Here is a 12,867-nt window from a genome sequence, read left to right as displayed (position 1 = left end):
CCGACACCGAACATAAAACACAGCAGAGTACCGACAGCCGCAGCATCGCTGGAGCCCACACCGAACATAAAACACAGCAGAGCACCGACAGCCGCAGCATCGCTGGAGCCCACACCGAACATAAAACACAGCAGAGTACCGACAGCCGCAGCATCGCTGGAGCCGACACCGAACATAAAACACAGCAGAGTACCGACAGCCGCAGCATCGCTGGAGCCGACACCGAACATAAAACACAGCAGAGTACCGACAGCCGCAGCATCGCTGGACTGGAGGGACTTACCCATTAACCCCCGTTCCCCATTAAACAAAGACACCATACGACTATATGCTGGCATATTGTGGGTAGGCCACAGCCTTTATTAAACTGTATAAAACCTTTTAACGAATCCTCTATTTTTCTCCTTCCATGCCAAAAATAAAAATGTCCGATTCTAACGTCGTAAAACTGAGGCGTAAGAAGGCCCCTCTCGGCCTGAAAAAGCCCTTCCATTTCTTGCTGGCATGGAAGTCCTCAAATTCCGCCACGAAGGATGCAGCATATTACTATGCTGCACTCCGCCCCCCACATGCCAGCAAAAGAGCCGCCTCCACCCCATCCTGCAACCTAGATAAAAAGGTATCTAGCCCTATGTCGCTAAGATGCACTCCGTCACCTCGCATCATCCCGCGCTCTCTTCTCTCCAGCTCCCAATGACGTATTGCTATCCCACCTAACGCTCGCACATGCTTTGATATCCTAAAATTGACAGTCTTCCTTACTCTCTCGATGGCTTCATTATCTCTTGCCTCTCTCCAAATTCTTCTGGCCACGATGTCTGACCAAACAATTATGACCCTCTTAAAAAATTCCTTGAAACGAAAATTGTCCGCTTTCATCAATGCTATCAACTCCGCCACCTTTATCTTCCCAAGGTCATTTCCACCAGCGTGAATAACTAATATCACTCTGTCATTCTTCCAGCTGCTGATTTTTAAAACCTCCTGGAGCAGCCTGGGCCATTGTAATCCTCTAATACCAAGCCAACGCACTGGCACATTAAGGCCTAAATTCACGCCAATGGGCCTATTTCTGGCTCTCTTTTCCGCCCAGTATACATAGGAGTGGCCCACCACCCATACTGTCCAATCCGACACTGTGAATAAAATAAAAGAACAAAACCAAAGCAGAAATCGCAACACCATAAACAATATTATAGAACTCTCAGATTTGGCCGAACATATGACCGATAAGCATCTGATTTCCAACGACCCACCTTCTTAACCCCCTCGATACCCATGCCACACGCAAAAGCGGACGTCGCAGCTCCGATCCTAAACGAATGTGATCCGAATTCCGAGGGGTTAAGGCCTAGCATTCTAATGCTATTCCGCATGACCGCCGTAAATTGGTATTTAGTTAGGGGAAAACCCGACGCATGGCACAAAAACGGACCAGTCCCACAGTGTCTCTTGGCGAACTCCTTTACCAGTAACACCGGGCACCACTTTGTCCCCAATTTTCCCACTCTAATCCATTCTCCCATCCCGTATATGTCTGTCTTTGATCTTCTGACACCTATCTTAATACAGTCTTTGTCAATTACCACGTCTGAGAAAAACAGCCCCCCGGGCTTTGACTTGCACGCCGATACTAACTCCCCGATGCGTAATGCGGCAAAAAAGGCGATGGAAAAAGCCGCGCGAAAAAGCTCTGCTTCGGAAGCATCCGTGCAGACCGACTCCACCACGTTGAGAATAGCATTTAATAACTCGAACGTGATGGGGCGCCTGCCGTCCTTGGTCACCCTGTCCTTCTTCCACCCTTTTATTATTTGCCCAAAAACGAAGTCCTTCGTCACGTCTCTTGTCCCGTGTAAGCGCAACAAAAATGCTATGGCCGATAGTCGTTTTTTCGCCGCATCCGCTGAAGACCCGCTTTTACGCATCGCGGACAGGACATCTAATGTCACCGCCCTTGCTCTTTCTTCTGTTGGAAAAATTCCACCCGCCGCTGCTAACCATTCTTTCCATACTTTGTTATATCGGTTCCATGTGGTACTTGTTACTGACGCTTTAACGAGAGCTAACAGCTCTCCTCTATCACTTCCCACAAGAAAGCAGGGCAACATACCCCCTCGACCTCCGCCGTCGGGTGCAGCTCCCTGAAATGTGACATCTGAAAACGAGAAAGAGCATCAGCAGTAGCATTCAAATATCCTGGTACATGTCTCGCTTTAAACTTAACATTGTGCTGTAAACACCGTAAGATCAAATGGCGTAATGCTGCCAGCACCAACGTTGAGGATGACGATTGCTTGTTGACTATTTGCACCACCGATTGATTATCTGACCAAAAGCAAATATTACCGTTGGCCAACCTCTGGCCCCATATTTCCATTGCCACCACCAAAGGGAAAATCTCCAATAACGCTGTGTTCTTTATCCATTTTCTTTCAATCCATGTATCCGGCCATGCAGCACAACACCATTGATCACCCAATATTACTCCGAATCCATAAGAACCAGCTGCATCCGATACCAAGCCGATCTCTTCATTCTGCTTCTCCTCCTCCAGACATATTACTTGACCGTTAAATGAACTCAGAAAAACTCTCCATATGTGCAGGTCTGATCTCATCCCTTTTGTCACCCTGACAAAATGATGGGGTTCCTTTACCCCTTTCGTTGCTAGTGACAACCGCCGGGAAAAGGCTCGCCCCATCGGAATGACCCTGCACGCGAAATTCAACAACCCTAACAATACTTGAAGTTGGTGCAGTGTAACCTTCCGAGAACTGCCCACCAACTCCACGACTTGGCGCAAACGCGCCACTTTTTCATCCGGCAAGTGGAAAGTCATTTCCTCCGTGTCGATTTCTATGCCTAAAAAACCGAGCCTCGATGCGGGGCCAACCGTCTTCTCATCCGACAAGGGGACCCCGGCTTTTCTCATCAAACTACGAAACGACGAAAGTAAAAACTCGCAGGCCGTCGAATTTGCCTGACCAACAAAAAGAAAATCATCCAAATAATGCGACACCGATGAGATGCCCGTCTCCACTCTTAACATCCATTCCAAGAATGAACTAAAAACCTCAAAATAATAACAGGAGATAGAGCAACCCATCGGTAGGCACATGTCCACAAAAAACTGGCCCTCGATGCTGCATCCCAGCAGATGAAAACACTGCGGATGCACCGGCAGGAGCCGGAAGGCCGATTCAATATCGGCCTTTGCCAACCAAGCGCCTTTACCTGCCTGTCTAACTAATGCAACCGCGCAGTCGAAAGACGCATATGACACCGCCGCTTGCTCTTTTGATATTCCGTCGTTGACTGATTCACCCGACGGATAGGATAGGTGATGGATAAGTCTGAACTTGCCAGCTTCCTTCTTCGGTACCAGTCCCAAAGGGGAAACCCGCAAGTTCACGAAAGGCGGTTCCCGAAATGGGCCCGCCATTCGACCCAATTCTACCTCCTTCAGCAACTTCTCCATCACCAACTGCTTATTATCGCGAGCGGACTTTAAATTCTGGCAAAAAGACGCCGACGAAACTGGGGAATGCGGGATAAAGAAACCTTCAGCAAACCCCGCTCTAAGCAGGTTTGCTTCCAGTCTCCGTGGGTACCGGTCGAGCCACGGCTCCAGGTACTGGACGCTCACCGGCGTTCGCCCCTGTGCCGGGAACTCCCGTCGCTCGTTGGCGTCGGAAACAACGCAACGCCGTGTGCGAACCTCCGCAGACCGAGCATTCGTGCCGAAATTTGCACGATGCGTAAAAACGGCAGTGGCCTTCGTTGAAGGCCCAGCAAGAACCGGACGGTTTTGGGGCCGCAGCAGCCTGCTGTCCGCTGGCTCCTGCGGCCGATCCTTGAAAGCTATGTTTTACGGGTTTCTGCGCCAGGATCAACTGGATCCAAACGTCTGTCGCCTTTGACGCCCAACTGATCTGCTGTGAACCCGAAATTCTGCGACGAAAATCTTCGTCGTATCGCCACCAAGCCGATCCCCCGTGCAACTTATATGCACTGTGGATCGTGTTGATGTACACGAGCAATTCCGGGCCCTTCTGCGGCTGCTGCTTGCACACTACATGTGCCAAAATCAAAAAGGCCTGTAGCCAATTCCCAAATGTTTTGGCTACTTTGGGTTTTTTCTCGCTCCCACGTTCAGTGAACCTTTCCCTGTCAACTGACACGTGTTCGACTGATAACAGCGACCATATATCCACATAGTTACCATTTATAATTTTTGATACCACTTCGTTCTCCAGCCCCGCATCCAACGGGGCTACTCCACAAAACAGCGAGTCTGCTAATTTCAGACCCTCGCTCACCCCTGCCACCGAGGGCAGGCACCTTTGTCCTTGTGCTGGACCACCAACCTCGGGCGAGGCCGCCCTCCCCGGTTTATCATAGGACACTAGAAGCCCTTTATCCATATCATATTTATCCACCAAGGCTCTGAGAGCCACCATAAATTCATCCTTCCGGCTCGTGCCGGACACATTATCCCAAACTTTATTTAAATGAAACGACTCACCCGCCTCGTTGACCTCCGGCATAGCCAAGGGAACGTTAGGGGCGGGCAGTGATGTTTGTTGGTACTCCCGTGCGTATCGTGCCGTGCCACTTTCTTGGGAGACACGCCGGCTCCTCGGGCTCCTTGACATTGTAGCCCCGCAGGCTGACATCCTGTTACCCGGTCTGCTCCCGCGCTCTCCTTGTCTGATATCTGCAGAAGAAGCCGGTGACCGTGAAAACAAATTCCTCATGACCTGCATCTCCACCTCTCGGTTGCTCTGCCCTTCCCTCCAAGTCACCGCTTCTGCCTGATCACCCCGTACGAATCTGCTCCTCCTCGTCTCCTCTCGTCCTGCTGAAGATGATGAGCAGCTGCGCTCCTCGCGCGCCCTAGCTGTACGCCTGCTCCTTGCCCCCTCTAACTGCCTGCACCTATCCTGCCCTATAACTCTACCGCTGCTATGATGGGGGCGGCTTAAGCTATTGCGCGCTGCGCAATGCTCCGGGGAGTCCCTCTCTACACTGCTGCTGGATGAAACCCTGAACTCCCTGCGCCTGGCTGAAGACACAGTTGGAGGCCCCCGGCCCCCCCGCGCTATGGCGCGAAAATTCGCTGCCTCTTCTTCGCTGTCTGCCGGCCTGCTCCGCGCTGGTGGGCGAAAATACGCTGATTTTCCGCTCCCGGCGCCCGCCCCATACCGCGCTGTGGTGCGAACTGTCGCTGCTTTTGAGCGATGAAATGATCGCCCCTTCCGCGCTGTAGCGCGAAAATCGTCCACCTCCTCTATTCTGGTCGCTGCCCCCCCCCTATCCCCCCCTAAGTGCTGGTGGCGAATATTCTGCCCTCTGTTTGACTGGCCTTTTTCGGTTCCCCTCCCTCCCCCCCCACTCTCCCCCCCGCTACTCGCGGCGCACGATGAGGGAGATGCACTCTCTGGCATCTCCCTCCTAACGGTCGCTGCATCTCCGCGGCCGGATCTATATCCTGTGCGCGGAACCCTACGCGCGCCTGCTGCTGCACGTGGCGTGCGCTCCGGGACCTCGCTCCTTGGGACCTCGCTCCTTGTACTGCCGTCAGCCGCGGGGATACCTCCTCCCGTGCTGGACTTACCCGACCTGGACGCTGCCGTACCTCCACGGGTAAGTGTTGTCCTCTCCGCTACCTCTGGCTCACCGACTCCCATGCATTCTGCTGGTTCCACCTCCTCCCTACCGCGCTGAGACCGCACGGCGCTGTTCCCTCCGAGTCGCTCCGGTCTTGGGCTGCTGTTACGTCCGCCTCTCTTCGCCACCGGGCTGGGGCTCAGTCGCGCTGGCGGGTTTCTTCTCCGGGTTGGTCTTCCACGTGGCTCCTCGCTGCTGGGCAAAACCGGCTGGCTGGTGCTCGCTCCTTCTTCCGCCGCTGTCGTCCCCGAAAGGTCTTCAGCCATCTTCACGAGCCAGCTTGTGCCCTGGCTGGCCACCACGTCCTTGATCATCCGCATTAGCTCCTCCATTCTTCAGCTGTTCTGGGTCCGTCTTCACTCTTCTTCTCCCGGTCCAGAATGATCTTCCTCTTCCTTCTTCTTCCTCTAACCCTGCTAACTCCACCCCTAACCCCTGGTCACTTCCTTTCTTCCTGACCCCTCCCCTCCAGTCCTCAGCATCTTCGCCAGTAAGCTTTGCTGCTATCTAGAGCCCACACCGAACATAAAACACAGCAGAGTACCGACAGCCGCAGCATCGCTGGAGCCGACACCGAACATAAAACACAGCAGAGTACCGACAGCCGCAGCATCGCTGGAGCCGACACCGAACATAAAACACAGCAGAGTACCGACAGCCGCAGCATCGCTGGAGCCGACACCGAACATAAAACACAGCAGAGTACCGACAGCCACAGCATCGCTGGAGCCGACACCGAACATAAAACACAGCAGAGTACCGACAGCCGCAGCATCGCTGGAGCCGACACCGAACATAAAACACAGCAGAGTACCGACAGCCGCAGCATCGCTGGAGCCGACACCGAACATAAAACACAGCAGAGCACCGACAGCCGCAGCATCGCTGGAGCCGACACCGAACATAAAACACAGCAGAGTACCGACAGCCGCAGCATCGCTGGAGCCGACACCGAACATAAAACACAGCAGAGTACCAACAGCCACAGCATCGCTGGAGCCGACACCGAACATAAAACACAGCAGAGTACCGACAGCCGCAGCATCGCTGGAGCCGACACCGAACATAAAACACAGCAGAATACCGACAGCCGCAGCATCGCTGGAGCACACACCGAACATAAAACACAGCAGAGTACCGACAGCCGCAGCATCGCTGGAGCCCACACCGAACATAAAACACAGCAGAGTACCGACAGCCGCAGCATCGCTGGAGCCGACACCGAACATAAAACACAGCAGAGTACCGACAGCCGCAGCATCGCTGGAGCCGACACCGAACATAAAACACAGCAGAGTACCGACAGCCGCAGCATCGCTGGAGCCCACACCGAACATAAAACACAGCAGAGTACCGACAGCCGCAGCATCGCTGGAGCCGACACCGAACATAAAACACAGCAGAATACCGACAGCCGCAGCATCGCTGGAGCCGACACCGAACATAAAACACAGCAGAGTACCGACAGCCGCAGCATCGCTGGAGCCGACACCGAATATAAAACACAGCAGAATACCGACAGCCGCAGCATCGCTGGAGCCGACGCCGAACATAAAACACAGCAGAGTACCGACAGCCGCAGCATCGCTGGAGCACACACCGAACATAAAACACAGCAGAGTACCGACAGCCGCAGCATCGCTGGAGCCCACACCGAACATAAAACACAGCAGAGTACCGACAGCCACAGCATCGCTGGAGCCGACACCGAACATAAAACACAGCAGAGTACCGACAGCCGCAGCATCGCTGGAGCCGACGCCGAACATAAAACACAGCAGAGTACCGACAGCCGCAGTATCGCTGGAGCCGACACCGAACATAAAACACAGCAGAGTACCGACAGCCGCAGCATCGCTGGAGCCGACACCAAACATAAAACACAGCAGAGTACCGACAGCCGCAGCATCGCTGGAGCCGACACCGAACATAAAACACAGCAGAATACCGACAGCCGCAGCATCGCTGGAGCACACACCGAACATAAAACACAGCAGAGTACCGACAGCCGCAGCATCGCTGGAGCCCACACCGAACATAAAACACAGCAGAGTACCGACAGCCGTAGCATCGCTGGAGCCCACACCGAACATAAAACACAGCAGAGTACCGACAGCCGCAGCATCGCTGGAGCCGACACCGAACATAAAACACAGCAGAGTACCGACAGCCGCAGCATCGCTGGAGCCGACACCGAACATAAAACACAGCAGAGTACCGACAGCCGCAGCATCGCTGGAGCCGACACCGAACATAAAACACAGCAGAGTACCGACAGCCGCAGCATCGCTGGAGCCGACACCGAACATAAAACACAGCAGAGTACCGACAGCCGCAGCATCGCTGGAGCACACACCGAACATAAAACACAGCAGAGTACCGACAGCCGCAGCATCGCTGGAGCCGACACCGAACATAAAACACAGCAGAGTACCGACAGCCGCAGCATCGCTGGAGCCGACACCGAACATAAAACACAGCAGAGTACCGACAGCCGCAGCGTCGCTGCAGCCGACACCGAACATAAAACACAGCAGAGTACCGACAGCCGACACCGAACATAAAACACAGCAGAGTACCGACAGCCGCAGCATCGCTGGAGCCGACACCGAACATAAAACACAGCAGAATACCGACAGCCGCAGCATCGCTGGAGCCGACACCGAACATAAAACACAGCAGAATACAGACAGCCGCAGCATCGCTGGAGCCGACACCGAACATAAAACACAGCAGAGTACCGACAGCCGCAGCATCGCTGGAGCCGACACCGAACATAAAACACAGCAGAGTACCGACAGCCGCAGCATCGCTGGAGCCGACACCGAACATAAAACACAGCAGAGTACCGACAGCCGCAGCATCGCTGGAGCCCACACCGAACATAAAACACAGCAGAGTACCGACAGCCGCAGCATCGCTGGAGCCCACACCGAACATAAAACACAGCAGAATACCGACAGCCGCAGCATCGCTGGAGCCCACACCGAACATAAAACACAGCAGAGTACCGACAGCCGCAGCATCGCTGGAGCCGACACCGAACATAAAACTCAGCAGAGTACCGACAGCCGCAGCATCGCTGGAGCACACACCGAACATAAAACACAGCAGAGTACCGACAGCCGCAGCATCGCTGGAGCCGACACCGAACATAAAACACAGCAGAGTACCGACAGCCGCAGCATCGCTGGAGCACACACCGAACATAAAACACAGCAGAGTACCGACAGCCGCAGCATCGCTGGAGCCCACACCGAACATAAAACACAGCAGAGTACCCACAGCCGCAGCATCGCTGGAGCCCACACCGAACATAAAACACAGCAGAGTACCGACAGCCGCAGCATCGCTGGAGCCGACACCGAACATAAAACACAGCAGAGTACCGACAGCCGCAGCATCGCTGGAGCACACACCGAACATAAAACACAGCAGAGTACCGACAGCCGCAGCATCGCTGGAGCCGACACCGAACATAAAACTCAGCAGAGTACCGACAGCCGCAGCATCGCTGGAGCACACACCGAACATAAAACACAGCAGAGTACCGACAGCCGCAGCATCGCTGGAGCCGACACCGAACATAAAACACAGCAGAGTACCGACAGCCGCAGCATCGCTGGAGCACACACCGAACATAAAACACAGCAGAGTACCGACAGCCGCAGCATCGCTGGAGCCGACACCGAACATAAAACACAGCAGAGTACCGACAGCCGCAGCATCGCTGGAGCCGACACCGAACATAAAACACAGCAGAGTACCGACAGCCGCAACATCGCTGGAGCCGACACCGAACATAAAACACAGCAGAGTACCGACAGCCGCAGCATCGCTGGAGCCGACACCGAACATAAATCACAGCAGAGTACAGACAGCCGCAGCATCGCTGGAGCCGACACCAAACATAAAACACAGCAGAATACCCACAGCCGCAGCATCGCTGGAGCCGACACCGAACATAAAACACAGCAGAGTACCGACAGCCTCAGCATCGCTGGAGCCCACACCGAACATAAAACACAGCAGAGTACCGACAGCCGCAGCATCGCTGGAGCCGACACCGAACATAAAACACAGCAGAGTACCGACAGCCGCAGCATCGCTGGAGCCGACACCGAACATAAAACACAGCAGAGTACCGACAGCCGCAGCATCGCTGGAGCACACACCGAACATAAAACACAGCAGAATACCCACAGCCGCAGCATCGCTGGAGCCGACACCGAACATAAAACACAGCAGAGTACCGACAGCCGCAGCATCGCTGGAGCCGACACCGAACATAAAACACAGCAGAGTACCGACAGCCGCAGCATCGCTGGAGCCCACACCGAACATAAAACACAGCAGAGTACCGACAGCCGCAGCATCGCTGGAGCCGACACCGAACATAAAACACAGCAGAGTACCGACAGCCGCAGCATCGCTGGAGCCCACACCGAACATAAAACACAGCAGAGTACCGACAGCCGCAGCATCGCTGGAGCCGACACCGAACATAAAACACAGCAGAGTACCGACAGCCGCAGCATCGCTGGAGCCCACACCGAGCATAAATCACAGCAGAATACCGACAGCCGCAGCATCGCTGGAGCCGACACCGAACATAAAACACAGCAGAATACCGACAGCCGCAGCATCGCTGGAGCCGACGCCGAACATAAAACACAGCAGAGTACCGACAGCCGCAGCATCGCTGGAGCCGACACCGAACATAAAACACAGCAGAGTACCGACAGCCGCAGCATCGCTGGAGCCGACACCGAACATAAAACACAGCAGAGTACCGACAGCCGCAGCATCGCTGGAGCACACACCGAACATAAAACACAGCAGAATACCCACAGCCGCAGCATCGCTGGAGCCGACACCGAACATAAAACACAGCAGAGTACCGACAGCCGCAGCATCGCTGGAGCCGACACCGAACATAAAACACAGCAGAGTACCGACAGCCGCAGCATCGCTGGAGCCCACACCGAACATAAAACACAGCAGAGTACCGACAGCCGCAGCATCGCTGGAGCACACACCGAACATAAAACACAGCAGAGTACCGACAGCCGCAGCATCGCTGGAGCCCACACCGAACATAAAACACAGCAGAGTACCGACAGCCGCAGCATCGCTGGAGCCGACACCGAACATAAAACACAGCAGAGTACCGACAGCCGCAGCATCGCTGGAGCCCACACCGAGCATAAATCACAGCAGAATACCGACAGCCGCAGCATCGCTGGAGCCGACACCGAACATAAAACACAGCAGAATACCGACAGCCGCAGCATCGCTGGAGCCGACGCCGAACATAAAACACAGCAGAGTACCGACAGCCGCAGCATCGCTGGAGCCGACACCGAACATAAAACACAGCAGAGTACCGACAGCCGCAGCATCGCTGGAGCCGACACCGAACATAAAACACAGCAGAGTACCGACAGCCGCAGCATCGCTGGAGCACACACCGAACATAAAACACAGCAGAATACCCACAGCCGCAGCATCGCTGGAGCCGACACCGAACATAAAACACAGCAGAGTACCGACAGCCGCAGCATCGCTGGAGCCGACACCGAACATAAAACACAGCAGAGTACCGACAGCCGCAGCATCGCTGGAGCCCACACCGAACATAAAACACAGCAGAGTACCGACAGCCGCAGCATCGCTGGAGCCCACACCGAACATAAAACACAGCAGAGTACCGACAGCCGCAGCATCGCTGGAGCACACACCGAACATAAAACACAGCAGAATACCAAAATTTAAATTGCGCCGCTATCAGCAACGCCTGTTTGAGGGAGGCCTTAAACACAAAAACAGACAAACAGGCACAAAACAGGAAAACCACACATACAAACACACACAACCAGGCAGAAACAGACAGAACAAAAACCATAACTGCAAACAGCAACAAACACATAAAACAAACAGTCAGACACGCACAGATACACACGGCTGGCTGAGAGCATTCAGCTGCATCCCACACCGAATAATAGGAAAACATCAGAAACTGCTGACCGTCTGTGAGCGGCAGATGGCGAGGAGAAGAGCGACAAACATGCCAGTCACATAATCCCCTCCACACCAGTAACCCTTTCTCTGCTGGTGGAGGGGATTATGTTGTGATCTTATATAGAAGTACAGCCTGAGCAAGAATATTGGAACTAATTACATAGGTTTTGAGAGACAATATAATGGCACACTGGTGGGATCCCAAAAGAAACACGGGAAAACACAGAGCTGAGAAACCCCAGTAATGGACTGCAACATCCTGTATTATACTGCAGAGCTGCACTCACTATTCTGCTGGTGGAGTCACTGTGTACATACATTACTTATCCTGTACTGATCCTGAGTTACATCCTGTATTATACCCCAGAGCTGCACTCACTATTCTGCTGGTGGAGTCACTATGTACATACATTACTTATCCTGTACTGATCCTGAGTTACATCCTGTATTATACTCCAGAGCTGCACTCACTATTCTGCTGGTGGAGTCACTGTGTACATACATTACTTATCCTGTACTGCTCCTGAGTTACATCCTGTATTATACCCCAGAGCTGCACTCACTATTCTGCTGGTGGAGTCACTGTGTACATACATTACTTATCCTGTACTGCTCCTGAGTTATATCCTGTATTATACTCCAGAGCTGCACTCACTATTCTGCTGGTGGAGTCACTGTGTACATACATTACTTATCCTGTACTGCTCCTGAGTTACATCCTGTATTATACTGCAGAGCTGCACTCACTATTCTGCTGGTGGAGTCACTGTGGACATACATTACTTATCCTGTACTGCTCCTGAGTTATATCCTGTATTATACTGCAGAGCTGCACTCACTATTCTACTAGTGGAGTCACTGTGTACATACATTACTTATCCTGTACTGCTCCTGAGTTACATCCTGTATTATACCCCAGAGCTGCGCTCACTATTCTGCTGGTGGAGTCACTGTGTACATACATTACTTATCCTGTACTGATCCTGAGTTACATCATGTATTATACTCCAGAGCTGCACTCACTATTCTGCTGGTGGAGTCACTGTGTACATACATTACTTATCCCTGTACTGATCCTGAGTTACATCCTGTATTATACCCCAGAGCTGCACTCACTATTCTGCTGGTGGAGTCACTGTGTACATATATTACTTATCCTGTACTGATCCTGAG

The 12,867-nt window shown here is 53.4% G+C and overlaps 1 protein-coding gene across 2 annotated transcripts; it reads right to left on the bottom strand.

Annotated features, from left to right (window-relative positions):
- Positions 1-873: 873 nt before the first annotated feature.
- On the bottom strand, positions 874-5,112 carry LOC136591852 (uncharacterized). Of its 2 annotated transcripts, XR_010788014.1 has the most exons (3): positions 4,529-4,640; positions 2,114-2,158; positions 874-1,136 (listed from the first exon to the last, which is right to left on the bottom strand). XR_010788014.1 is itself a non-coding variant. In XM_066588555.1 (2 exons), exons 1-2 carry the CDS (start codon positions 4,767-4,769, stop codon positions 1,194-1,196), a joined length of 1,206 nt encoding a protein of 401 aa, XP_066444652.1. In that variant the 5' UTR covers positions 4,770-5,112; the 3' UTR covers positions 1,152-1,193. The 2 variants fall into 2 exon arrangements, 1 of the variants encoding a protein (XP_066444652.1); XM_066588555.1 differs by lacking the exon at positions 874-1,136 and having other exon boundaries at positions 1,152-2,158; positions 4,529-5,112.
- Positions 5,113-12,867: the final 7,755 nt, after the last annotated feature.

This window comes from Eleutherodactylus coqui, chromosome 1 (genome assembly GCF_035609145.1).
Source record: "Eleutherodactylus coqui strain aEleCoq1 chromosome 1, aEleCoq1.hap1, whole genome shotgun sequence".
NCBI classification, from domain to species: Eukaryota; Metazoa; Chordata; class Amphibia; order Anura; family Eleutherodactylidae; genus Eleutherodactylus; species Eleutherodactylus coqui.
This window is presented reverse-complemented; position numbering and strand designations above follow the sequence as displayed.